Below are 27,307 nucleotides of genomic sequence, written 5' to 3'. Positions count from 1 at the left end.
CGGGGCGGGGCCGCCCCGCTGGAGGCCGGCGGGGCCGTCGCGAGGTGGCGCGCGCCTGGCGGGCGGGCCGAGGCGGCGGCCATGTTCGATTTAAAGGAGCTGTGCCGCTGAGGAGGGAGGGCGGGGGGGCTGGGCACTGTTCCCGCCCCGCCCCGCCCCGCCCCGCCCTATCGCTGCTGCCGCACCAGGACCGCAACCGCCATCGAGACCTAGCGCTGAGCAGGTTGGACGGGCGGGGGTGCCGGGTAGGGCTGTGGCGACTGGGGCTCTGTCGTTCCCCGCTGCCGCGCGGGGCCCGTGGGGAGGGTGGCCGCCCGCCCGGCTCGGTGCGGCGCGGGTCCGGGCAGCCTTCGCACGGCCGCGGGGGACGCAGATGGCGGGGCGGGGGGGCGCGGGGCCCAGGCGGTGCCGGCCGGAGCGCGGCGACCTGCGGGGGCGGCGCCCCCCCGCCCCAGCAGCGGGAGCGGAGCGGGCCCCCCGCGGGGGAGCCCGTGTCGCAGGCCCGGGCCCGGGCCCGATGTGTCCCGGGAACCGCGGCGTGCCCTATCCGCCGGGGGAGCGGGGGGTCGGGGCAGCGCCCGGCCCGGCCCGGCCTGGCCTGGCCTATCGAGCCGCCGTGACACCGCCTGTCGGGGCGCGCTCCCGCCCGCCGGTGGGGCCGGCGATAAGGCCGCTGGTTCTGCGGACTTTGGAGCCGGCGGGGTGTGCCCCGCGGTTGGCAGGACCCGGCCCCCTCCAGCCCCAGGGCCTGGCTGGGGCGGGGGGCCCGCCGGCTCCTACCCACCTCAGGCAGCCCCTGTGCTCGCAGGCTCCGTGCAGGCAGGGCCGGCTGCTTGTGCTCCTGCCCGCCCCGCGGGGACGGCTGGTGGGGGCCGGGAGCCCCCGAGGGAGGCGTGTGTTTATGGCAACGGTGGCGCAGCCTGAAGTCCCGTCGTGGCTGTTTCCAGGGTGCTGTAGACACAGGCTGCGGGATTCACTGCTCTATAATTAGGCTGTGTCTTCACTGCCAGGAATGGCTTTCAGCGTAAGATAAATAATACGTGTTTGCACTCCTGCTAAGTAACTTGCGTGAATTTTTTTCAACCGTGCTGTAGCTATGTGTACCCCATAGCCAGCCAGGGCTGCCCTCCAGAACTGGGGAAGGGAAGGGAGAGCAGTAAGATGCTTTGGTGAAGAAGTGTTTGTTGTGAGATGAGGCAAGAGAGAGCCTGCATGTCAACATGGCTGGTCTCCCTCCTGGTACACTTGAAGCCTTTCCCCGTCTTGGGGGACAGACAGGAATCCCAGTGAAGCACTGGCTTGGGCAGATGTGGATAGTTGGGGATAGCATGCCTCCAGAGGCTCACAAAACATTGTAGAGAGCACTGTGAATGTTGCGTGTTACTGTGGATGGGATGGCTGTAGCAACAGTCCACTGGCTACGTTGGATGATGTGATGCTGTGGCATTTGTCCTCTCTCTGCGTAACGCATCTAGAGATCAAACAAACGCTTCCAGGCGGTGCCTGGTCCAGCTCCGCACTGCGTACTGCTGACGCAGTAGGACTCCCAGCGATCTTGTCCTGTATCTGGCCATTTCTGCAGGCACAGCGGTAGCTATCACGGGGCTGGAGGGTTCTCTGCAGCTCCGCCTGCTTGGCTTTAGGGGCTGGGGTGGGGTCAGCAGTGAGGACACAGGGGAGGGTGGTAGCAAGCAGGATGTAAAACCTTTTGCTGCAAGATCAAGCATAGTGTGGAGCAGATCTAGCTGGGTGTAGGGCAGGGGTGACTTTGGCTGTCCGAGCAGGAGCCTGATGGTGGGGTAGAGCCTCTTGGGCAGCGTGTGGTGGCAGCTTGGGGGCTCTGCTCCTTGGTGCTCTCATGTGTCCCCGAGGAGGGAACCGTGGGCTTGACGTGCGTGGTGCTTTCTACGCTCCCAGGAGAGCGTCCAGCTGTCCTGTTTCTGGAGCTTGGCTGCATCTCCTCCCCTCCCCCTGCTGCAGTGTGGTTGGCTGCTGAGCTGGTGCCTGCACTTCTGCTAGAACCGGAGGGCAGCAGCGCGGCAGACGCGGTGGGAGCCCTGCATCACCACGGCCTGCACTTCTCTGCGGTGCTGGGGCCTCCGGGAGTGCCAAGACTGGACAAGCCGCTGCAGGCAGCCAGGTACAACTCCTCTGCGGTGTGGGGTGGGGGAGGATTCCCATCCGGTGACTGAGACGGGCAGGGTTCCCAGCCGTCCTCTAACAAAGGACTGCTTTGAAGTGCAATTTTGGGCAGAGCTGATGAAAACTTTTCTCCTTGGGAAGCTTACAGTTAGCCAGGTGGGCACAGAATTTCTCTGTGGAGGGATGAAGGGACTTCTCCGGCTTGCTTGTACCAAGGATACGCAGCAGGCACGCCTTCTGCTGCCAGACAAAGCCAGAGAAACGATGATGGAGGCAGCTCCTAGCATACAGCAATGGCTCTCAAACTTTCAGAGCATTGTTTCCCCTCCAGCCTTCCTCCCATTAATAAACTGCTTACTAAGCTGTTCCGAAGTGGAGGTGTACCCTACCAAAGGTGGGGAGGGACAGGGAGGGCAATTGCTGGTAAGCTTCTGGGAGGGGGAGGATGTGGCTGAGAGGAGGTGTCTGAAGAAGGGCTGGGGGATGGCGTTGCAGCAGAATGCTCTGGTCAGGCAGCCGGGAGAAATTTGCACAATGGTGGGAGGCAGTGGCGCATCACCAGCAACTGCAGGCTTCCCTGTGTCTTGCATGGCTGGCATTTGGCACTCTCTTGCTGCTCCATGCTAGGGTCTTCTCTAGTGCCCTTGGTCTCCTGTGCCACCTTGGAGACATGGAAAGCACCCGCCCCCGCCTCTGCGTGAGGGGAAGGAGGGTGGTGTTCAGCACACATCAGGTCAAAGATCTGGCCAGCTCAGACACAGGGTAAATAAACATGGCTGAGCTTTGCCGTAATTGGCAGAAAGAGCAGGAAGCACGTGTTCTCTCATCAGCTCTGTTGGAGGAATGTCCAGGTAGGAACAACAGCATTAATTCCAAATACCAAAATGGCTCTCGGAGCACAAAGGACACGTGGCAAGATTTTGACCTTGGCAGAGTTGCTGGATAAAGGCTTCATTTGCTAGGAAAGAGCCACGTAGCTCCTCAAAGAACCCTAGCGGGTCGGGGAAGCCAGAGGTAAAACAGATCCTTTGCTTATTATGCAGGTAGAGCTTTGTCTCTGTGAATTTGGCTGCCTTGTTTCAGTTTACAAGACCTATTTGTTTCTGGAAATAATAGCTCAGTTTTGCAGCCTTCAGTCAGCTGGTCTTTGCAGCTGCCCCAGGTACACCGTGGAGGGAGCGTGGGCCCTCCAGAGCCCTTCAGGGTATGCAGAGTAGCTCCAGGGCATTTGCTGGTCCCAGCTGCGTCCTGGCCATCTCCTGTACTCCTGAGGCACATCCATCCAGTGCATAGCCTTCACATCAGACAGATGCCTGCAGAGGCACTGTCTCCTGGGAATTACTCTGCTTGCTTTAATACTACTTCATGCTGTCAGGGCAAGCTAATGGTTCTCACTCTGTCTTTTATAGAGTGAGACTCCCAATCAGATGCTGAAGCTAGGAAGAGATGCTTGTCTTGGCTTCGTTCCAGCTGCTTAGCTCTTGTCTCTGCTAGCCTGGAAACAGGAAAACCTGGTGTTCCACTGTAGTCCCAGGCACAGCAGATGTAGAATGGATTTGGTGAGCTGCTGCAGACATGAGCAAGAGTTTAAAAACAGGGTCTTATCAGCTGATCTGGAGGTGCTAGCACAAGCTTGCTGGTGGGGGTGATGAAGACTGCTTTTCTGGTTCCAATGGCCTGCTGAAAAGTGAATGTTTCCCTGGCCAGCTGGGGTTGTAAACAGCATGAACTGCAATAAGGAGCAAAATGGCTTTCTGCTAGTGGCACATGTTGGTTCTGTTTTGGGTTTGTTTGGTTTTTTTTTTGGTTGGTTGCTGTTTTTTTAACCCTTGTCGCTGCCAGTGTATGTATTCTTTGATCACTAATGAATGAAAGGAGTAAGACCTTTCTGGTTTCGAGAGGAATGAGTGATCTGATACAAAGCCAACCAGACCACCTCCTCTGTCTTCCTCAGAGCACGTATGCTTATTGGAATTGGGTCATGCTTTGGTAACCTGGGAATTGCTTGCTCTGGTCAATCAGAACAAATCTAGTAGCTTTTGACTTGCCATTTCCAGCTGTGGGCTGGAAAGCGGGAGGGGAGTGGGAAGCTCCCAGGTCACTCCTGTAGTGATGTGAACCTGAGTCACTGTGGCCAAGTCCCTGAAAAGCCAGCATACCACCACCTTGCCCTGGGTTTCAGGAAGGTTGTGCTACAGTGTGTTTTCTGTTAGAGGTTGTAGGTGATGGGGAGCTGAAGCTTCTGGGACAGAGAGGAGTGTTTAGTTTTGAAGGGAAAGAGCATGAAGGGAGCCTTGTATCTCCTTGCAGGAGAGCCCTTCCACTTGAGCTGCAAATCTAGTTCCTTAGTCCTAGTTAAAAGCCCCTGGGGCTCTTGCAGCCTGATGGTTAGCACAGACTTTCCCAACACAGGCCTTCTGGTATCTAGAAAAACCCTTGGAGTTTCACACTCGACTAGAGCTGGCATGCGTCAGCTGCTGCTGAAAGAAGCAATCCTGGCCTTGATCCCTGTCCAGGGGATAGGGAGGGCTGGGCTGTTTCCAACAGCATAGTCAACTTGTACTGAGTTACACATGACTCTAAAGCCTGGGGAAGCTGCTTGGGTGAAGCCTTTCTGGCCTTGGAGATTGGCTTTAAAACCATGCAAGGGGGTGCCTGGATGCTAAGGAGAGTCCTGGTTTTTGGGTATGGGAGAACGTGGGTGAGACAGCTCCTTGCATGCACTCCTTGCTCTGCTGCTGCAGGTGGATTGCATTGCCTCTCTTGCTATGGGACAGAGGGACCCTGTCCTCGTGGGATGTTGCTGAAAAGAGGCATGTGCTGCATTCCCTTCCTCTGGGCTTAGGGTGAGTTTCCAGTGCTGTGGTGTCTGGCCCCTTTGTCCTGAAGTGGCGTTCAGCAAATGTAATAAGGAGTTTATCTAAGAAATTCAGATGAGGGGTTTTTTTTCTTTTTTTTTTTCTTTTTTCTTTTTCCTCCCACATGAGGATGGTTAAGCCATGGAACAGGGGTCTGAAGAGCTTGTGAGATCTCCACTTTGGGAGACACTCAACCTTTGACTAGACACAGTTACCTGATCAGATACCTGCTTTGAGTGAGGGGATGGACCAGAGACCTCTAAGAGACCTCTAGGCATCCCTTCCAAGTAATACAACAGCCAGACTCTATTAGGGAGGAACTTGCAACACAACAGTCTCTCTGTGGTACTTGAAGTCTTCTGTGTGTTGGTTTAACTCTCTAGTGCAAGAAAGGTCCAGGCTGGAGGCTGGGGTTGGGAAAGAACTTCAGGTGGAAGATGGGACTCTGGGTGCTCCCTTTTTTGGCAGTAGGGTGGAGAAACTCGTGAGCCAGAGACAAATGGTGACGGAGGACCTCATGCATGTCAGAGTTTGAGTGACATCTTTTGGCTTTGGGATTGCAGTTCAGAGATATGCTGGATGTGAACTCCCAGGGTGCTGACTGCTGACTGATCTCCTCTTTGTGTGTTCTTAGGGGCTCTAAGTGAGCGTGAGATGTACCAGGCACTTCTGGCAGTGGTAACATGCGTCACAGAGCACCATTCCTGCTCTGTGCCTCACGTGAATCTCAGCAGGCACGTATCCCAAGATGGAGCCATATACTGCAATTATTCCACCAGTTCTTACTTTTAGGAGCCCAGCATTTACATTCTAATTTCTGGCTCTTATTTGTGTTGCAGCTCTTGACGTTACTCTGAAGCTGACTGCACATCCATCTGTCCCTTCTTTTGCAAAACATCCTTCTCTTGCCTTTGTTTCTAAAGCCTTAACATGTGTGTGTGCAGCTGCTCTTAGCTGTGAAGTTCTTGAGCACCATACAGAGCTGATTGTATTTCTTGTTTTACCCATATTGGAGCAGCTCAGGAAATGCTGTCAGATGTGCAGCTCAGCAGCACCAGTTCATCCCTTTTCCGTGGCTCTGCAGGTGGCCTGGGGTGGTGCTCATGAGCACAGTGGCTCTTCTGGCAGTGGTGTGGCAGTGTGCAAGTTTCCTGGCAGTGTCAATATGTCCTGGCTGTGCAGTGGAAGCCTTGGAGGCTCTGCACAGCTGCCTGTAGTCTCCTGCAGTCTCGGTTTGCTTTCTGATGCTATGATATCAAAATAAGGAGTAAACTTGTGCTTGTGACAAGCCTCTGCAATGGTTGCAACCTTGGCACTCTGCTTTTTACTGCATTTATTTTATTTTTCAGTGTCCAAGGTATTAGGTTTAGGTTTTGTTGCAGTATCCCTTGGGAGTGGAGACTCAGCTGTGTATTGGTGATGTCACCTCTAGCTTCGTTGAAGGTCAACCAGTCTTTCCAGAGACCCTTTATTCTGTTGTTTAACAGTAATGAGCTGGCAGAGGTCCAAAGGGGAAAAAAAGCCTTCCCTGCTTTTATCAAGTTGTTTTGCTCCCCAAGTACCTAACCTTGCTGTCTCTCCAGGTAGTGAAAGCATGTCTTACAGCATGAGACTGAGATAATTATTGTGAAAAAAGACTTTAAGCCCTGTGTTTCCATTTCTAAATCTATCTTGTTATCTGTCTCCCAAATGTAGCCACTCATTCTTGCTATGGGTCAGACTTATTCTTTTCCACAGGAAGCTTTTTTCCAGGACCCAGTTGTTTTTCTGCAACTACCATACCCTTAGATCACCTTCTCCTACAGAAGAGTTTGCTGCTAAAAACCTGTGCCCACTTCTATACAGCAGGTGCTGGCAGGTCACCTGCAGTTTGAAGGAAGCTGCAATTATTGTCTGGACAGTATTGCTTGTGCAAGTTGTGACGGTACCCTGTGTCTCACGCATACTTGGTCCAGGGACATGTGGGGAGACAGTGAAGTGAACTGAATTTGTTGAGGCATGTGCAGACCTGAAGTCTCTATCCTGTTGTGGTTGACTCCTGATTTCCCTGGTGCTTTTTTCTTTTTGCCCTTTGTAGTTTTCTAGCATTAGGCATCATAATCTAAGCTTTAAGATTCACTTGGACCCATTTAGTCTGGCATCCTTGTTTGCGTTGTGGCAGTTGTTGTGGGCTTAAGATATGAGCAGTGAAGCTTCCAGCTCTTGCATGTGGGAGCAGTTTTCAGAGGCAGAAAAGTGGGCTGCTGAAATTGCTGGTGCTCAGTGATTTCCTGGTTATGCACTCGAATACAGGAGGAAGGTTTCTGCCTGGCAGGATGTGCTAGCTGGTGAGTTCCCAGCTGATTGCTGCAACTGCCACAAAGCTCAGTGCACGAATGTTCCTTCCCTGTCTTCCTGCAGCACTCCTCCAAATTGGAGCAGGGGAGGGGAGATGAGATGGGTGTTGCCAGAAAGCCAGGCTATTCTAGGAGCTCCCTGTAAATAGGGAGGACATGCCAACTAGAGCAGAAATGTGCTCATGAACACCTGGGCCATAACACCTGCAGAGCCGTGAGGAATGCAGCAGGATAAAGTAGGAGCTGGGCACTTCCAGCTCCTGAGGAACTCATTGGAAGAGCATTCTGTCTTCCTATTCCAGTCCGAACCTCCCCCTGCCAAAGGCGAACGATGGTGTCTCCCCTCCTCTCTGCAGGAACCTCTGAGTGCGTTTTCTGCCTGCATAAAGGACACTCAGTGCCCTTTACTGAATGTGTGGGAGCAGGAAGAGTGCTTATACAGCAGCCTCAGCCTGCCTGACCTTGGTGTCGGTTGCTATAGAGCGTGTTTCCTCTATGGAGGGCTGGGCACTGAGTGTGGACCTGCCAGCACTGGGGAGAGCTAAAAGTAGGGCTCTATAGGGAAGAATTGTCACTTTGGAGGGATAATAAGCCATCTCCCACTAGTGTTTGTTGGTTTTCTTTCCTGTGCAAAAGGTAGCAGTATTTAAGTGACTTCTCTGCAGTCTTCTCTTTGTGTTCTTCTTGGTACCTAGAAGTGAGCAGCCTGCTGTTCTCAGGTTTTGCTCCGTGTGTCCAGCCTAGACAATCCTCTATCCACCCTTGAGCACTGGTACTTAGCAGAGCTGTGCTTCTAGGATGTCATCCTAGGGGAGAAAGACCAGGGTTGTGTAGAGGTGTTGGCACAGCCAGTGAGAGAAGAGGAGCCTGTGTTGGTATGTCTTGAGGATCTAATGATGTAGTTGCAGGGTAGGATGAGTCTGATGTGCTGTGGGTCAGGAAGTTTTGGTCATTTTCCCTTTTGAGGCAGTCTGAAATCTTTACAGTTCTGAAAAACAAGTTGATTGTGGGGACTGTGAAGTGCTCAAAGTGCTGGAAGGGCTGAAGAAAAACAGGATGTTGCTGGAGTAGAGCTCAGCAATTTCTCGGTTGAGGAGTAGTTCTGTGCACAGTGGAATTAATGAGGCTGATTTTCTGTGGATCTGGGTCTTGTCTGACTGTTATCTATCAAGTTGCAAGCTCTGGTGGCTTTTTATCATTATTTGTAACATGTTCCTCTTCCCAATGCGTTTGTAAATGTGTTTGTACTTTTTAAAGATGGCAGCAAGATCTCTGCATGGACATAAGTAATGCTTCCATGAAAGCTCTCAGCATTTCACAGCTGACCCAGTACACAGAGGGACAGATGAAGAGGCACTCGTGCTGCACAGCTGTGTGAGCCTTAGGGCAGAGCTCTAGTTTTGTTGTATGCTGGGTATGAGGCTGCTTCTGGGGGTCTCCTTGTGTCCCAAGCATTGCCTGTGCTCCAGAGGACTCCCACTTCCTGATTTCCCTCTTTCTGAGTCTGGGGCTGTGTTTCCTTATGAGCTGAAACCAGTGACAGGGCTGTTTCACTCTTCAGCAGTTGTTACCTTGGCTTCTGTGGAAGTAGGTAAGTGCTGTTGAGCCTTCCTGGGAGGCTGGACCCATTTCAGAGCAGGACAAGAGTGCTTTGCCAGATGTGGCAGCGATAGCATCCTTTGGGTTGCCAGCCTCTTCCTCTAGAGCTGGGAATCATTGCACATCTCTTCCTGCATTGTGCTCACCCACAGAAGTCTGCCTTAGGCAGGGCTTTCCTTGTTGCTTTAGCACTTGATCACTCCCCTAGATGTGTTATAAAGGTGGGAAAAAGAATAACCAGGGGAATTATGGACCAGAATGCTTAGCTGCCAGTTCCTGGAGAATGAGTTTGGAAGACAGGATGTAAGTGGCAGCCAGCTCTCAACAGACCTATTCTTTTCTTCGAAGCAGTAGTCGATGCCCTCTGTCTTATCTTACTGAGGTTTTTCATGCCATTCTTATCATATGGTCTTCTCTAAAGCAAACTGGGAAATGTCACAGTCCAGATGAGACCTTTTGGTGTAAAACGCACAATGCACAGGGTAGCTGTGTGTGGAGCATGGCAGACACCCAAAAGTGAAGGATACAGTGAAGTATGGCTCAGGGTTGGTGCTGATGCTGGATTATGAAGTGGATGTGAAGTCAGCATTGTGACTCTGGGGTAGATGGGGGAGGACTCGGCTCTTGCTCAAAGGTATGAACAGGAACCTAGTCTTCAAGAGACACAAAGTGTTTCTGCCCTGCTGAGGTTTAGTAAGGTCTATGCTGTGCGTTGAAAGTTTGCTGCAATTCGTGAGAAATGGATCACTGGAACAGAAACCAAAGAGGAGCTGAGAGGAGAGCTCAGGCCTATAAAGTAACTCAAAGAACTTCTGGAAGAGTGAGGCTGAAGAGGAGAAAATGGGTGGGTATAATGAGATGTGTGTACATATAGCAAATGCCCCAGCACTGTTTGCCATCTTCACTTTTAGTGCTGCAGTGAGGAAGAGACTGGACCCCTCTATTGCTCAGAGCCTGCTCCCAGGCAGGAATAGGGGTAGCCAAGCTGGGGGATCACCTTGAGGCCCCCTGGGCAGAGCACACAGGTGGAGAGGAGAGAAGCCTTGCCAAGAAGAGGAGCTCTGCTCTCTCTGTTCCTGTACCTGGGGCAGCGTTTCTGCTCGCTCAGTAAACCAGGCACAAGGCTGCTGCTGAACAAAGAGCTCAAACCGTGCAGAGGTGGGTCCTGCAGGAGTACAAAGACAAATCTGCCTGTTGGCAGCTCTTCCCCTACCTCCTCCTGTGGAACCTGGGCAGTTGGCCAGCGTCCTGCCAGCAGTGCCCTGGGTGCTTGGGTTGCGGTGCCTCCCGCCAACTCCGGGTGGCAAGGAGGTGCTGCTGGGTGGGTGCTGCCTGCACAGGGCATAGCAGCTGGCTGCCTTCAGCCCTGCGGGAGGCTGGCCTTGGAGTGACCCATAGCGAGGTGGGTGGTGGCTTTCCTGCATCCTAGTTGCTGAGTAATATGAAAAGGCTCCCCCAGCAGGAGGGACAGCTGGGGGGCAGGCTGAGAAATGGAGGGTTAGATGAGTGAGTCCTGGAGCAGCCAGGGTACCTTCAACCTGCTATAAGGGATCTTGCCTGACGCTTATGGCTCTGGCCTGCTGTGTTTCCCTAGCTCCTGGATTTTCTATGCAGGGGTCTTGCAGCCACACTAACATTGTGGGTTGTAGCAGTTGTCCCTGTGCAAAGGCAGTAGCTTGGTACCTTCCTGTTGTATATGTGAGGGGAATGGGACAGGAAAGGAGTACGGAGTCCTTCTGCCATCCTGAGGAGTCCTCCGGCTGGCAGCAGGGCAAATGAAACTGGAAAAGCTGTTAGTGTTTCAAGCTTACACCCACACAAGGGTTACACTGGTGTAACTGTAGCAGTTGGTGTATGTAAGCTTTCCCACACAGGCTGATTCAGTTCACAGGCTGATTCAGTTCATGCTGGCAGTGTTACGTCCCTTGTTGCCACAATGTCCATTCTGTGCTGGGGGTGGGATTGTCAGGGTGTACTCTTCTGGTCAGGGAATTTTTTGTTTGGCCCAGTAAGGCCATTGATGCCTCCCTGTCTGAGAGGTGTTCTTAGAAGAGATTTTTCCATTGAGGAAGCAGAAAGCTTTGAGCTGGCATCCCTCCACTTTCTATTCCCTTTCTTCTGCAGTTGGAAGAGGTGTTGAGCTCTGACAGCCTCCTTGCACCAGTGGTCTGTAGGCAGGAGGTGTATGCATTGCAACCCCAGCTGCCAACTACAAATCTCTGCTCTTAAATGGAAGCTAAATCAGCTTTCTTCTCTGCTGGGAGTGTGGGCGTGTTGGAGGTCAGCACTGATTCTAGCCTTTTTGTCTGCTGTCCACATGTGCCACCTGCACTGGTTGCCAGCACTCCATGCCACAAAAGTGGAGACGTGCACTGACATCTGCCTGCTGCCAAAGGGAGAGGGGAAGATGAAGGGAAAGGGCTTAGTGTGGGCAACCAGTTGAACACTGACTCTGGCTGCTTGAAGGAGGCTGTGACACTTATGTCTGGTTGTGGCTCTCTGGAACAGCACTGAGGTGGTTGGGTTTTGTCTCTCTGTGTAGGGCTGCAGAAGCAGGACTATGTCCACCATGGTGTACCCAAGGGAGGAGAAACTGGACAAGCTGAGCCAAGAGGAGATAATTTCCAACACCAAGCTGGTGATGCAAGGTCTGGAGGCACTCAAGAATGAACACAACTCCATCCTGCACAGCTTGCTGGAGACCATCAAGTGCCTGAAGAAAGATGAAGAAGCGAATCTTGTGCATGAGAAATCCAACCTGCTCCGCAAGTCAGTGGAGATGATTGAACTGGGTCTCGGAGAAGCTCAGGTGAGAGTGGAGGGTGCTGCCCTAGGTGTTACCCAGGATGGACAGGGGAAGGCAGGCATGTGGCCATTTCCCATAAACTGCAGGGGCAGCAAGGGTCTGAGTGTAGAAGGCCAGCAAGACCCCGAGGGTGGGCCCTAAGCATGCATTTGAGGGAGATATAAGATTGTGATAGTTACTGACTGGGACTTTTGACAAGGTGATGATGGCATTGTCCAACCATCTGAATGCTGTGGAGTCAGAGAAGCAGAAGCTGCGTGCTCAGGTGCGGAGACTGTGCCAGGAGAACCAGTGGCTGCGCGATGAGCTTGCCAACACCCAGCAGAAGCTGCAGCGCAGTGAACAAACCGTGGCTCAGCTGGAGGAGGAGAAGAAACACCTTGAGTTCATGAACCAGCTGAAGAAGTATGATGAGGATGTCTCACCTTCGGTATGTCAAGCAGCCACCTTTGGGGGTGGGGATGTTGGACCAGCAGCATTGCCTAGGTGTGATAGCGTTGCCCTGGATTTTGCCCCTTCCCAGCTACCGGGCACAGCAATGCCTGTAACTAAAGGGAGCCTGCATGGCGCAGAGTCTCTGGAAGAACGTGGAGTAGCATGCCAGGATGCACTGGGGAAATCTGGCTTTATTAGTTTTGTTGCATGGGGGGAAGATAGTGACAGAGACAACAGGGGAAGTTGAGGGTGTTGGTGGGGTGCAGCAGGGAGGAGAGGTTGGCAGCTGACTCAGCCAAGGCTGCTGCTGTCCTCTCTGAGAACCAACAGTATCGTGATTCCAATCCTCTCAGGAGGAGAAGGAGGGCGATTCCACCAAGGACTCTCTGGATGATCTGTTCCCGAATGAGGAGGAGGAGCATGGTCCTGGAAGTAAGTGTTTGCTCATGCATGGTTGCTGGCTGTCTCTGTTCAAGCCTGCTGTGCCAACTGTGCCCCTGTTTATTCCTCTGTTCCTGCAGTGCCCCACCAGCACAGCAGTGCAGTGGCAGCTGCCCAGCAGGGAGGCTATGAGATTCCCGCACGCTTACGCACCCTCCACAACCTTGTCATCCAGTACGCCTCACAGGGACGCTATGAGGTGGCTGTGCCGCTCTGCAAGCAGGCACTGGAGGACCTGGAGAAGACATCAGGCCACGATCACCCTGACGTGGCCACCATGCTCAACATCCTGGCACTAGTGTACAGGTGAGCATGGTGAGGAGGGCAGGACTGGGCCAGGAGAGCTTTCTGCCTCTCCCATTTACCAGGGCAGCACATTCTGGTGACAGGGAGCTCCTCAAGCTTCCACAGGTTTGCCTTTCAAAAAGGTTTTGGCACGGATGAGGTATTTGGACTGCCAAACTCCCTGATATAACTAGGGACTGGCTAAGGTAGGGAGGAATGGAGAAATGAAAGGGCTGTGGGGGCTGGATCTGTGTGGAAGGAGGACTGCTGTTCACAGTTCTGCATGCCATGAGCTGTGGTGTCCAAATCCCAAATAACTGGTTGGCATTGTACTGCAGGGATCAGAATAAATACAAAGAGGCAGCACACCTCTTGAATGATGCGCTCTCCATCCGTGAGAAGACTCTGGGCAAAGACCACCCAGCGGTGAGTATCTCCCTCCCCTTTCAGTCACTTCCCTTGACCTGTGGATGCCACTGTGGCTAGAATGGCGCCCTTGTGGTGTGTCTGCAGCTGGACTGCCAAGGACAGCAGTGTGCTCTGTGATGTGAGGGGTGCTGTTCACATGGAGTGGGGCTCTGTTTTACTGCTTCAATATTTCCTGCTGTCTTGTTCAGTATGGCCTGTCAGGAGCTGGCTTCTCCTGGATCCTGCAATGTAGGCAGGGTAGCCTACTGCCTCTGGACCTCCTTCTCTTCAGAAGCAGCTGTACTGCAGGCCTGAAGGAAATGGGACAGTCACTGTTACTGCTACTTGTACCCCTTGTCTGGTCCCACTGGATTCTGCTTTGTTTCATGGAGAAGTCTGTGTCTCTGCAGGTGGCAGCAACTTTGAACAATCTGGCTGTTCTCTATGGCAAGAGAGGGAAGTACAAAGAAGCAGAGCCACTGTGTAAGCGAGCCTTGGAGATCCGTGAGAAGGTACTGATCTCCCACGCTCTCCTTCCTTCTAGCTCTCCCTGAGGGTTTTCCCCTGTTACCTCACTGCACCTGGGAGATCCGGGACCTACCTAGTCTCTTCAGCTGCTGCTTCTGCCACCACCTTTCCTGTCTCTCCAGTGTTTGCAGCCTTGGAGAGGCCTGCCAGGAGGTGGAAGCTGGGATTTCTCCTCTTTACCTCCCTAGTCCTTGGCTTCTGTCTAATATAGGCATGTCCTGGAGGGATTACAGTGTCTACTAACTCCAGGAGTCCACTGCAGTCTAAGTGTTGACTTTTTGTGGGTTCTCGGGTTGTGTTTACCCAGGTCTTAGGCAAAGACCATCCTGATGTGGCCAAGCAGCTGAACAATCTAGCCCTGCTGTGCCAGAACCAGGGCAAGTATGACGAGGTGGAGTACTATTACTGCCGGGCCCTGGAGATCTACGAGAGCTGTCTGGGTCCTGATGACCCCAATGTGGCTAAGACCAAGAACAACCTGGTGAGACCCTGGGGGAGGGCCACGTGGGGATGGGGAGTGGTGCCATGGGAAAGATAAGCATTGCCTGGTGCTTGAAGAAGCAGAGAGAGAGCTGCAAGAGGGGGGCAGAGTTAATCTGTGTTTTCCAGTGGGGCTGGAGCTATTTTCTTGGTTGCAGGCCTCCTGTTACCTGAAGCAAGGCAAATACAAAGATGCAGAGGTGCTGTATAAGGAGATCCTTACCCGTGCTCACGTGAAGGAGTTTGGCTCTGTGGACGGTTTGTACAGCAGAAGCTGTTGGGTCTGGGGAGGGGTGAGCAGTTTCGTCTCCCAGCTCTCAGCCTAGGCTGGGCTGGTTCTGGTATCCCCCTGGCAGAGGGATGGGATGCCTTGCAGGGCCCCTGCTTTGGGCAGCCCTTGAGACACTGCCATTCTAGTGTGTTACACTGCTCCATCTCTTCTCTTAGAAGGGGTCTCTGGCTGTCGGTCTTTACTGGGTTGGGAATAGTTGTGGCTAAAAGCAACAAAATAGCAAGTGGCACAATCGTTCCCAGGCATAGACTGAAGTTTCTACTGTACACCTGGTATGGGTATTCCCCCATGTGGGAGGACTTGTTCCTTCCTTCCCCTGTCCTGCCTTTGCAATGTCAGTTGCCTTTCTTGGCACTCTGGGCCAGGGACGAGGGGGATCTGGAAGCCTTGTCACTTCCCTCTGATGAGCTGCTGTCTCTAGGGACAGAGTGCTGGGCTGTGCAGGAGGCAGAGCCCCGGTAGAAGTGGCAGAGCAAGAGGGGTGAGGTGGTTAGTGGAGCTGTCTTGCATTCTTCCCCACACAGATGAACACAAGCCAATCTGGATGCATGCGGAGGAGAGAGAGGAGATGAGCAAGGTGAGTCTGAGCTGGTGGTACTGCCTGTTGGTACCAGCAAGAGCCCTGGGAGGGGAAGGAGATCCAGGGGGTTTGATCCTCTCTTATCACAGCCAGACCCTCCTTCCTGCAGTCTGAAGAGCTGCCGCAGCCACTGATGAAAGCTAGGAGGGGTCTGGAGAGTGGGGAGAGAACATGGCTGCTCATTGGGGCAGCAGGGAGGGAAGGCCCATCAGAGATCTTGATGTTTTTACTGGGGCAGGGGGTTGTTCAGCCTCTCAGCCATGGCTGCATGCTCTCTCTCTTTGCTTTAGTGATCCCTCTAGGGCACACGGATGATGGAAGATGGCGGATGGCAGAGGGTTGTGCTGCAGGGCCTTGGTGCTTTGTTCCAAAAAGCTGCTAGTACCCAGAGTACAACCTACTTCTGAAGTCAGCCCTAAGGCTGCCTGGGGAAAAAAGGAGGTCAAGAAGAAACTGCTGCCATCACCTTGCTTAGGAAATGGAGCCAAACCTCCTGAAAAGATCTCTGCACAGAGCAGGCCCTAGCTGTTCTGTGTCCTAGCTGGCCTCTGAAAGAGGATAGACATGGGTTGTGCTTGCCTTTGACTAGGCTGAGAGGCAAAGAACCTGTTGGTCCTGTTGCCCAGGCCCTGCTCTGTGCTCAGCTGATAAATGCAGCAGAGTCCTGTCTCTGCTTTTCCAAGCCTAAGACCTCACCTACTTTTTGGCAGGTGGGTGAAGCAGCAGAATGAAGGGCTCTGGTCTAGTCCTCTAGCTGCAGTGGGAGCAGACACTGTCTCTCTCCTTTTCCTTTGCCCTCAGAGCAGGCCCTATCCCTACATGGGCTCAGACAGCAGGCTGGCAGGCTTGGCTTAGCGACTTGTCAGTCCCATCCTGTAAGTTCTAAGAACAGGGCAGCTGCCTCTCACCAGCATGCTGTGTCTTCTCATTGAACCACTCTGTGTGGTACCCAGTGCAGGACAGCGCTCAGCTCTGCCTTCCACAGCTCCACTTGCTGCCCTATGAAGGCTCCACTGCAAAGAAATTAGACTTGCTGCAGCACCATCCTATGCAGGAGAAATCAAAGTTGGAGTAGAGACCAGGCTCCCCTTGCCCCCTGTGGGACTGAGACACTTCTGGTGGTATCTTTGGAGAATTAAGAGGTCGAAAGTAGATAGTTGTAGTGTGGAGCTATGCTCCAGGTAACACAAGCTTTGGTACTGAGCAAGAGAACAGGCACAGGGACCTACAGTTGGAGTGAGATTCATTTTACAGCCTGAGGCGAGGGCTGAGCCTCTTTCCCTGCCCCTGGGGCTCCTGTCCCCAGGGTAGCTGTGTCCATGCCCTGTGGCACAGCATGGTTGGCACAGCCTTCCTGGCCAGATGGCAGTAACCACAGACCTGCTTGTACTGCTGGCCCAGGTGCTGGGGCTGCTGTGCTCTGCTTTGTGCTGTGTTTCCACATCTCCTATTAAAAAGCATCAAACCCTTCTTGCAGAGCTTCACTTCTTTTTTTCCCCTCACCCCTCTTTCCCTCTGCTCTTGGTGGCAGCACGGGTAGGCCAGCTTGTGCCAGCAGCAGGGCTTTGGGCACAGCTGGCAGCCCTGGCCCGAGAGGTTCTTTCTGCTCCAGGGGATTTGACACCTTTCCCCTCGAGTTCAGCCACCCTCTTAGGGCTGCCTCTATGCAAGCTTCGGAGGTGTTTTGAGTCCTGAGCTACCCTGTCCCTGGGGCCTGCCCAGGCTGTGCAGGCTCTGGCACAAGGAAACCCACGTGTGCCTATGGCTCAGGGAGGCCCTAGCATGTGGGGTAAAGATCTGAGAAGTGCTGTGGGACTGGTTAAGAAAAATTGTCCCTGTGAGGATGGTTTCTTCTGGGCTAGAGCCCTTGCCAGAGGGCAACTCCTGCTGTGGAGCAGTGGCCCCCTGCACCTGCTTGGTGAGAGAAGCCCTGCTGGGGTCGGGGCTGAGATGGGTACTTCCTGCCCAGCCCGTGTGTCATGTGGGTGCAGCACCAGGGGCATAGCACACCCCAAGTGCTCGTCATGCACCAGGGTGCACAGAGTGTGGACGGGCAGCCCTGCTCCTGCAGCAGTGGTGATTCCTGCCTGCAGGTGCCATGGTCCCTACTGACCCAGGGCAATGCTGGCTAGCAGCTAGTGCTCTGCGGAGTGGGTTGTCCTGGCCCTAGATCTTTGTCCTTGAGTGTCAAGCTCTGTCCCCACTCCTATTGCTCTGGCCAGCAGTCTCTTTGCTCCTGGCTGTGGTAGGGCCAGCCAGCCAGCTTTGGGATGCAAAGGCTGGGTGTGGAGAGGAGACAGCGAGCTGGGCTGAGCTGCTGTGGGGCAGGCCTGACCTTGCAGGCAGAAGGCTTGGATGTGTCTGGCTGATACCTTTGCGCTAGCCACAGCTGAGGGTTTTAGTGCCCGTGCTGCCTGGCATGCCTATGGGGTTTTTGTTGGTTGGGGTGTTTTTGTCTCCCTTTTGCATGCTGGGGGTGGGTGGGGTGTCATGTCCTTCAGAGCACCATGAGGATGGGCTGTGTTGTCCCTGCGGCCATTGGTACCATGGAAGGTACAAGGAGATGGGATTATGCTCCTTGCTTGGGTGGGGGCATCACTTCTACTTGTGGCCCAGATCTGTTGCAGCAAATGGGCTTTCAGCTTTCCCTCCAGGAACCTGCTGGGCTTCATCGCTGCGTTTGCACATTGTGTTTCTAAAGGCTGGGCTGGTGTGGGGGTGCACCCTGGGGCCCGACCCTGGCACCCAGTGGGAGAGCACAGGCCAGAGAATGGCAGTACGCATGGGACTAACAGCTCTCATCTCTCCCTCACCCTGTAGAGCAAGCACAGAGACAGTGCTCCCTACGCTGAGTATGGCGGCTGGTACAAGGCCTGTAAGGTTAGCAGGTAAGAGGTGGTTCCTGGGCAGCTGTGGGCTCTGGAGGGGGCGGCCCCAGGGCTCCAGCTCACCTTCCATCTATTACTACAGCCCAACTGTGAACACCACGCTGAGGAACCTGGGTGCGCTGTACCGACGCCAGGGCAAGCTAGAGGCAGCTGAGACCTTGGAGGAGTGTGCAGTTCGCTCTCGGCGGCAGGTAACCTCAGGTGGACCTTCCCTGGTGGAGGGGGTGTTGTGGGGCTTGGTGTGGCAGGTCATGGCACAGCATTTGGCTTGGGGTATGGTGAGAGATTCTCCTGGGCCTTGCAGCCTTTGATATCCTTGGCTTACATTCTCAGGACACCAGAGCACCTCAGAGACTGGGGTTGCATTTGTGCAGGGGTACACGCACATGTGTGCGGTTGTGCATGTGCACATATGCAGGGATGGAGCAGATGTCAGTGTGTGTACATGTGGGGAAGAAGGTGGGGCTCTGAGTGCAGGAACACTGCAGCTGGGTTAGGGCAGGTTACTGAGCTTTGTCAGCTACTGAGATCATCTGCACTCACTGGGTTGTTTTCTTCCCACTAATTTTTTGCTAGGGAATGCACTAGGGATTTCTTAGAGTACCTCTCACCCTAAACTCCTCTCAGTCCTCAAATAATAAAGCAGGAGCTGTAAGCAGCTAGGACAAAGACTGGAGGACAGCAGGAACCTTCACACACCAAAATGTGAAGAAAAAAAGCTGTCAGCTTTGGGGTAGCAAGCCCTTGTCTCCCAGGTTGGTTTACGGCTTGGTGGGGAGCTCACCAAGAACCCAAACAGGAACTGCTAAGTACAGGATGGCATGTGGCTTCATGTTTCTTGTGCTGGAGAGTTTTGGCTGTAATGGGGCAATGGCCAAGAGAGGGGACAGGACCAAGCACAGTGATGGCACAGTGGATCGCTAGAGGGAAAGAATGCAGAAGGGCAAAACATGGTGCTTCCTTATCCCTTTCTACATGCAGGGCATTGACCCGATCAACCAGACGAAGGTGGTGGAGATCCTGAAGGAGGGCGATGGCACAGAGAGACGTCGGAGCCTGGGGAGCAGCGTCAAGTATGAGAATGCCACAGACGGTAGCGAGGAAGTGAGTATGGGCGTGGAATGGAGCGGGGTAAGTACAAGACACCATCAAGAATGGCCTCAGCCGGCTGCCAGAGGAAAGGGACAGCCTGGCTCAGGGCTGTCCCCGCGTGGCCTGTCGTGGCATCCTTGTCTGCCTCCATTCGTTCCCTGCACAATTCCTTCCCCTCTTTCTTGGCATGAGCCAGTCAGCCCGCATAGGTGTGTGTCTGGGCCTGGCTTCTGGTGTACAGGCCAGATATCCCCAGCTGAGGGCTCCTGCTTCCAGGGGGCTGCCAGGCCCTGGCAATGCACAGCATGAGCTGGTCCTGGTCTGCCCTTAATCTTAGCCTTGCAACCTTATTAACATCTCTCCCTGCTGCTCCCCTCTTGAGGCCCTGGCTGAGAGCATCGGCCCCATCTCAGGCCCACACAGCCTCTGTGAGCAACGTGGCTGTCCTGCACTGCGCCACAGGTGATGCTGAGCCTGGGGAGAGGGGTGTGTGTATGTATGTGCCTGGTGTGTCTGTGACAGAGTGACTGCAGGGCACAGGAATAGTCTGCAGCCAGCGTCTTTGCTGTCCCCCCCTCCTGGTCTCATGCCATCTGTGGGCTCTGGCCAAGCAGAGGTGGTAAAAGGCAGGTCTTTGCAGGATGCCAGGCTGGGCTCACTGGTGGTGGCAGAAGGCTGCTGTTAGCTGAGGTACAGACAGGGCGACCTGAGCCTGTCTAGGCTTGCTCTGAGACAGGGGCGCTTTGGTCACTAGTGCTGAGTTTGGAGGAAGGTAGCGGTCCAGGCCTGGGACAGGTGCCTTTTGTCTCCTGCAAGGAGGAGGATGGAGGAGAGGTGGCAAGTGAGTATGGTGGTGGTGGGTGCTTGGCTCGAGGGCTGCTAGAGCTGTTAACACTTACTATTCCTCCTGCAAACTCTAGTTGAGAGCGCAATGTAGCTGGGTACCCAGGGGTGGTTGTGGCCTGGCACAGGCAACACACTGGGCACACGAAGTCCTTCGCTTCTCCCTCGCATCTGCTGTCACTAACCCTTCCTGGCTCAGCTCCATCCCCACCTGCATGCGCTCCCTCCCTTCCGCCTCCTTCTTCCCTGTTGCCATGACAGCCCTCAACACCCAAGCCTCAAGCCTGCTGGCTCTCTTGATTGTGGATTGTACCCAGGAGGTGGCTGGAAGGGACCTGGGGAGCAGAGCTTGGAGGGGACCCAGCAGCTCTGCCAGATGCAGGGCTGTCCTCTGTCCCAGCTATTGGTATCAGAAGTGAAGAGGGTCCTAGCCCTGGTAGGGCATCAGCCCCGGGCCCTTGCACTCCCCATTAGTAGAGGAGCTAGACAAGCACAGAGGGAGTGCTGCAGGTTTGGATTACCTGGTCCCTGTCCTGGCTGGTGTCTCTCTGCGGTTCCTCCTGGCTGTGGTTGGTGTTGGGTGAGCGCCTTGCACTGGTGATGGTCTGGGAGACCTTCCTGGTGGTGTCTGAGCTGATCATCCCAAGGCAAGCAGGTGATGCTACCCTCTCCCCCAGCCTGACCCAGCCAAGGGGGATAGTCCCTGCTCATATGACCCTTCCCCATAGGGCTTGGCAGGGCTTTCCTGGCCCAGCCAGCTGTAGCTAGAGGGTTTGAGGGCTAGCCCAGCACCACGGGGGACGCGGCTGCTGCCACATGATGCTCAGTGCCTTTTCCAGCCTGCTGCACATGTTGCCAGCCTCCTCTCCCCAGCCAGCAGCCCTGCACTGGGCTCCAGCTCCCCCAGAAAGAAGGCTGAGGCAGCTCCTGCTGCTCCTGTCTGTCACAGCCAGTTGTTCCCCATGCTGGTCTGGAGACCTTGGACGTGCTGCCTCAGGGCAGTCTCTGCTGCCACCCCTTAGCTGTCAGCTGCTGCAGGCAGGGCCATGGGAGCCCCCAGGGTGCCAGCAACCCCTGTGCCCTGCTGCCAAGGGCAGCTCTGGAAGCACCCCAGGGCCTGGACCAGCTGCTCAGGGGCCGTGCGAGCAGGGCTGGCACCAGCACAGTGGCACTGAGGCCTTGGCAGGCACCCCGTGGCTACACGAGGCCCCGGAGCAGGGACCCCTCAGAGCAGGAGGCCCAGGTGGCTCCTCCCTGAGCTCACTGTTCCTGCTGGCCTGCTAGAGCATGCTGGCAAAGATGTGAGCCAACTGTTTCAGCCTCACAAGGCTCCCTCCCTGCCCAGACGTGGCCCATTATCTCTGCATGCAGCCTGGGCCCTGCCCCACCTGCTCCCTGGGTGACCTACAACCTCACGGCCTTGTAAATTGTGTCTCTCTCCTCTCTGTGCACTAGGCTTAAATGCCTCCCGAGACTCCCTCTTCCCCCTCCACCGCAATCACCTGGATGTTTGTGTTCTATCTTCCGACTTTTCCTCCACACCATCCCTCCTTCCTCGGCAAGAGCTCCACGCCAGTCCCCCAGCCCTCCTGGTGCGTGAGGGCACCGCGACGCCTGCAGAGGAGTGCCCTGGCCCCATGGCCCAGCTCCAGTCCCGTGGCCAGCAAAAGCGGGAAGAATCTGCGAGGAGCTGCCCGCTCCCCCAGGCCAGGGCAATTGGCCACCATCCCCTCGCGTGCCCCTGCCCCCAGCCTGCCCTTGCACATCCCTGGGGACCAGGCCTGCCGGGGATTGTCTTCGCTCCAGGCATGCTGACTCCACTGTCATTAGACATCCTCAACCCTCCTAGCTTGTTCCCTCCATCCCTGCAGAAGCCAGGAGGGAGGCATGAAGATGGGGGGGCTGTATTGGGACAGAGAGGCCTGGTCTTGGCAGGGCTGTTGTGGGCCCAGTTGCTTTCTTCCCTGTAGGCTTGGCTGATGTTAGTGCCCTGTAGCGAACCTGCGCTGGCCACTGGTAAGCTGGGCTCTCCCTGCAGCACAGGGCAGTCCCTGTCTTGCTGTCCTCCTCCCTGCTGGGCTCTGCAACCCAGGGGTAGCATGTGGGTCTCCCTGCAGGGGCACAGGAATGTAGGGTGGCTTATAGCTACTGTACATCCAAAATGAGGTGAGGGAGTGACAGCCAAGGGCCATGCATGGAACAGGGACCTGCCAGAACAACCATGTTTGGTTGCAACCACCTGACCTGATGAATCAGCTCCTCATTGCTCCAGGGTCCCCAGGTGTGGCTGCTGGGAGAGGGAGAGGCGGGGGTGAAGCTGTTTGCTGCTCCTTGGAGGCAGAGGTAGGATGAAAGCAGAACTTTTCTGCAAGGGGCCAGGCCATTAGAAGTGGCTGAGATGGGGAATGGGCTGGTTGGAAGAAAAAAGAAGGTGTAAAGAAGGATGCGAGGAAAGGAAGAGCTGGGGCTTGGGGTCCTCTGAGCATGTGGGGCAGATGGGATGGCTGAAGGGGAGGTTTCCACAGGAGGAGAAGGGGCCAGGTTGCTAATGGAGGAGGGCAATTCTTGAACACAGGACCTGGCTTGCCAGACGTGGTCCCTGGGGCTGTGACTTGTCTGGCTGTCCTTGTCACTGCTAGGGAGACAGTGCTGACCCTGGGTGTGTGTGGGGGTGGCTCAGTGCCTCTAACAGGACTCCAGGCCTGCACAGGGTCTGGTGCTGTGGGTCACTGCTGGGAAAGGGGATGTTTCCCAGGGCCAGACCACCACTGCCTTGACCCTCACGCCCTTGGGTGCACACCCTCATCCCACCTCCTATAGGAAGTGAACCTCCCTGGCCCTCCTAACCTGGGAAGAAACCTGGGGAGGCTGCAGCCAGCAGGACAGAGCCCAGAGGCCAGCGCAGGACCCCCCCTTATTTATTTAGCTAGATATTTTTTTCTCATGTTAGTCATCTGGCAGGTTGTGATACTAAATGTGCTTGTGTCTGTCTGGGCCTGGCTTTCTTGTGGTGCAGAGGCCTTGGGGCACATGCATGCTGCTCCCCTGGGAGCTTGTGCTTGCTGAAAGGAGGCTTGGCCTCAGGACCATGGAGTGTGGAGCCCAGGGCTGAGTGCTCTATGGCTGCACCTTCCCTGCCTCTCTCTCCCAGTGCTTCTCCGTGCTCCTGGAGAGTGGTGAGTCCCCAGTGCAGGGTGCTTTCAGGCCTCAGTGCCACCTGCCCCTGTGCTTTGCCAAGTCCTGGACCTGGTGCTGTAACAACTGTACCTCTGATTAAAGGTAGACAGACCCGAACCGCTGCCCTGTGCTTTTTTCCATGCTCTGTAGGCCAGCATCTATCAGCCCTGGGGTGGTGGGTGCAAATGCTGCTGGAGCAGGTGTGGGGGTGCTTGGTGTCTGTGTGTGTGCACGGGTACGTGCTGCCCCCAGTGCACCGCTCCTAGGCTGAGCATTGGAGACGAAGGACCCAACTCCACTGTGCCTCTCCCTAACCTCCAAACTGGGGTTGCTACTAACCTCAGCTCTGTAGCCATGTATGGCAGGGCTGCCCTGGGGTTCTGAGCTTGAGCCTTCCCCAACAGGTGTTTCCATTAGCCCAGAGAAATATCCCATTGTGTCCCACAGTCCCAAATCCTGCCCAAGTCCTCCGCCTCCATGCGGCAGGCGGGGTGGGAGCGTGCAGTGGAGAGCGGCTCGGTGGTGGAGCTGCTTCTTTTTTCTTTGAGTGCTCTCATACTGGTGGGTGCAATGGGGTGGGGGTTCTGTGGTAAACCAAGCCCCATAAATGTTCTGGGTTAAAAATAACCCTGCAGAAAAGGGAGTGGGGAGAGAAGGGAGGCTATTTTTAACCCAGCTTGCAGCAGTATTTGGTTCTGGTGTTGATCTGCAGTCAGCCTGCATCTCTGCAGCTGGGGAAATGTGGCTCCATCCTCCAGCCTGACCCCAGAGCATACTTCCTACCCTGATCCTGCTGCCCTTGTGCCCTAGTCCCGCTCCCCTGCCCCAGCTGTGTTCCCTTCTCCACCCCTGGCTTGTGTGCCCTGGCAAAAGGAACAGTGCCTGGCATGGCAGTACCCTGCAGGGAGGGTGGGACCCAGTGCAAGTCTGGTGGGGAGGCGAAACACCCCCCACCACCACCCTCACCCCTGTCTTTGCTAGTGCTGCATACTGATGGCTAGCTCCTCCAAAAGCTGCCTGGGATGTCTGCTGCAGGAGTTGAATTGTTTGCCTTGCTAAGACTTTTGGTGCTCTCTGCATTCCTGGTGAGTGGGTCCCTTGCAGCAACAGCACATGGCTCCCATTTTGGAAATCCTCCATCGTGATGAGACAGTGAAGAGGTTCAATGCACTTGGCTTATCCAAGAAGAGATGAGATGAATACCAGGAGAAAGGTTTGCTGGTAGGAAAAGTTCTGTTCAGCTGTTGGAGAGAGGTCTAGGGCTGGATCAGCTTTTGGTAACCAGAGCAGGGAAGTGTTGGAAAAGCCTTCCCCAGGGCTACAACCCGTAGGGGTCAGCACAAGGGGGTGACTGGCCTAAGGTAGAGACCCTGCAGAGCTGCATGGACAGTCCTGGGGCAATTGCTGCTGCCAGCCTGGGCCACAGGACATTTTGTTCATTTGCAGTGGTACAAAGCTCACATGCTTGTGAGGAGCAAAGGACTTTTGCAATCACCTTATCTCCGTTGCTTCTGCCCTGATGTGCCAGGGGCCATTGGGATCAGGAGCAGGGAGGACTGCTGTTGTCAGGCCATCAGAGCAAAAGTAACTCCACATCGGCAGTGGTGCCACAACCTTGTGTAATGAGCATGCCTGGCCACGGGGGAAGAGTTTGGTGCCATGATGGCACAGTGGCATGAGGTGGTGTCATGCTGGCAGCCTGTGCCTTGCATGATTGTGGAGCTAAATACAGGAGATGGGTTAGAGCCTGTCAAGGGCTGAGAGTGCCTTTCTGAGTACTGGGGACTTCTGGGGACATGTGGGAGGTAACGGGCTGGGGAACCAGATTTAGGGCTGGTTTTGGTCTTTGGAAAAAGCAGGCAGCTGTAAAGAAACCCCTGCAAAGTGCCACCCTGGGGCAGCTAGCAGGGCTGGGTGCAGCTAAGGTTGGGGGGCTGAGAGTGATGTCTGCTTGGCAACACAGTGTTGATGCAGCCAAATGAACGCATCCCACATGGAGCTGCCTGAATTGCTCAGCAGGCTCCAAGCTAATCATCTTGGGGGCGTTAGAGGTGGGACAAGTCTGTGTGTGCATGTGGACTGGTCTTGCCTGACATGAGTGAGCCTGCAGGGCCCCGTGTGTGGGACCAAGATGTGCATCAGGATGAGTGCTGGATGGAGAGGAGGAATAGCAATGGCATGGTGAGGAAGGGTAAGGGGAGGGGAAGGATAGTCTCCAGCCAGCAGTAAATGAGGAGGGAGTCCTTGAAATGAATGTCCCAGCAGCATGTCCTGGCCTGACAAAAGTACCCCCAAGCCTGGGGCTCCCATCAGGTCCTGACGCTTCCCTGGTCACTGGCACCTCCTTGGTAGCTGCTGCCTGAGCTGTTGCAGGTGATGGAGCTATGCCATGTTTGAGCAGGGCTGTGGGGATGCCCAGTGCCATTTGTGCTGGTGGCCTGGTGCAGGTCAGCAGCCTGTCTGGGTGTTGAGCTTACACCGGGCAGAAGGATTGGTCTGGATGAGTCAGGCCATGGTCGGGGTCCCTGACTCCATGGTCATCATGTCCCATGGAGAACCAGGGTGAGGGGGAGTCGAGTCGTGAATAGTAAGCCTGCTCTGGGCCAGGGCTAAATCCTCAGTGCAAGCAGGCAAGAGGGTGTTTGGAGCCAAACACTGTCCTGGCCACTCATCTGCAGTGTGCCAGAGCCTGATTGGTGCCACTCAGCCGTCGCCCTGGCTTGTGTCTCTGTGTCCAGGATGGCAGTGGCACTCTCCAGCGCAGCAGCTCCCTGGGGAAAATCCGGGATGTGATACGGAGGAGCAGTGAGATGTTGGTCAAGAAACTGCAGGGCAATGGTCCCCTGGAGCCCAGGAACAGCAGGTAGGGACCAGGGCTGTGAGGGCCAGGCTGGGTGCAGTGTGGGTGGAGGCCCTGCTACCTTGGGGGTAGGCACAAGAAGATCACATCTGCTCTCCTTTGCTTTCTCGTAGCATGAAACGAGCCGCATCATTAAATTACCTGCACAAGTCTAGCGATGCTTCGTTTGAGGTAAGCACCAGGCAGGCGCTGTGGGGCTGGTGCAGGAATGGGCACTGGGGTGGGTGCTGTGTGGCCACAGCTGGCTATGGGGGCCGGGGCCAGTGACACAGGTGGTGAGGGACACAGCAGGCCATGTGTGGGCTGGTGCCTGAGACCCCCCCGGAGGCGTTAATCCATGTAGATGTACTCCGCTGCTGTGTGGAGCTGGAGCTACTCTGCCTTCCCAAGGGGGTCCTGGGCTGGTGCCCCCACTGCATCCCCTGGACAGCTGCGCAACCCCTCTTCTGAGATCATGGCTCCAAAATTGAAGGTGTTGTCCCCAAGTAACCATCTCCCTGTGTGCTGAGCTCAGCAAAGCACAGGGCAGAGGTGGCACCTACACGTGGCTAATAACAACACTGGGGGAGCCCTGGCTTGCAAGACCGGGGGTGCAGGAGGTGGGCTGGCAGCTTTGGGGCAGGGTGTGGTTTGTAGGTGGTCCTTACCAGCGATGTATTTTCCAGGGCACCCAAGGCCTCCGCGCAGAGAGCAGAGGCCTCAGCGCCAGCAGCATGGACCTGTCCTCCCACAGCTCCCTGCTTTCCTCCAACTGACGCGCCTGCAGGTGCCCCCGGCCTCTGCCCCCTCTGCTCCCAGCGCACCACGGCTTCGCGCTGCACGGGGCAGTACCCGGCACCCTCCCCACCTCAGCTGCTCTGTGTTCCCCCATCACCGGCTCTCCTGCCCCTTGTCTGCCCATCCAGCCTGGGGTCCCGGGGGGGGCGGGCCCACAGGCACCTGGAGGCCCTTAGCTAGTTTGGGACCCGCACACACGCCCCTCCGCTGTACACCCAGGGCCGGCAGCTTTGGTGGCAGCACGCTCGGCACCACTCGCACACACTAAGCCAGGTAGAAAGGCCGGTCCGGTGGGAGCGGGGCAGCCTTGGGTGCTCGGGGGCCGGCGGCGGCACCGGCGGGAGTGCCCCGGGACGCCCTCCCCGTCCCCCGCCGGGGGGAGGGGGGAGCAGGGGCGGGGGGCGGCCGCGCACTGACCCGCCCCCGGTGGGGTGATCGCTGTACTTTATTTTATTAAATAAAAACCGACCCTCGAAGCAA

General features: G+C 55.5%; 1 protein-coding gene across 5 annotated transcripts; it reads left to right on the top strand.

The window, feature by feature from the left end:
• The first annotated feature begins 30 nt into the window (after nt 1-30).
• Nucleotides 31-27,307, top strand: KLC4 (kinesin light chain 4). 5 transcript variants are annotated; one of them, XM_068403433.1, is made up of 17 exons: nt 31-223; nt 1,981-2,140; nt 11,478-11,744; nt 11,941-12,171; nt 12,530-12,608; nt 12,698-12,923; nt 13,241-13,328; nt 13,721-13,822; nt 14,146-14,319; nt 14,477-14,576; nt 15,135-15,187; nt 18,011-18,078; nt 18,161-18,269; nt 19,060-19,209; nt 25,929-26,053; nt 26,164-26,221; nt 26,716-27,307. In XM_068403433.1, exons 3-17 carry the CDS (start codon nt 11,496-11,498, stop codon nt 26,803-26,805), a joined length of 1,902 nt encoding a protein of 633 aa, XP_068259534.1. In that variant the 5' UTR covers nt 31-223; nt 1,981-2,140; nt 11,478-11,495; the 3' UTR covers nt 26,806-27,307. The 5 variants fall into 5 exon arrangements, with proteins under 5 accessions (XP_068259534.1, XP_068259542.1, XP_068259559.1 ...); XM_068403441.1 differs by lacking the exon at nt 1,981-2,140 and having other exon boundaries at nt 19,060-19,182; XM_068403423.1 differs by lacking the exon at nt 1,981-2,140 and having other exon boundaries at nt 32-223.

Source organism: Nyctibius grandis, chromosome 1 (genome assembly GCF_013368605.1).
Source record: "Nyctibius grandis isolate bNycGra1 chromosome 1, bNycGra1.pri, whole genome shotgun sequence".
NCBI classification, from domain to species: domain Eukaryota; kingdom Metazoa; phylum Chordata; class Aves; order Nyctibiiformes; family Nyctibiidae; genus Nyctibius; species Nyctibius grandis.
This window is presented reverse-complemented; position numbering and strand designations above follow the sequence as displayed.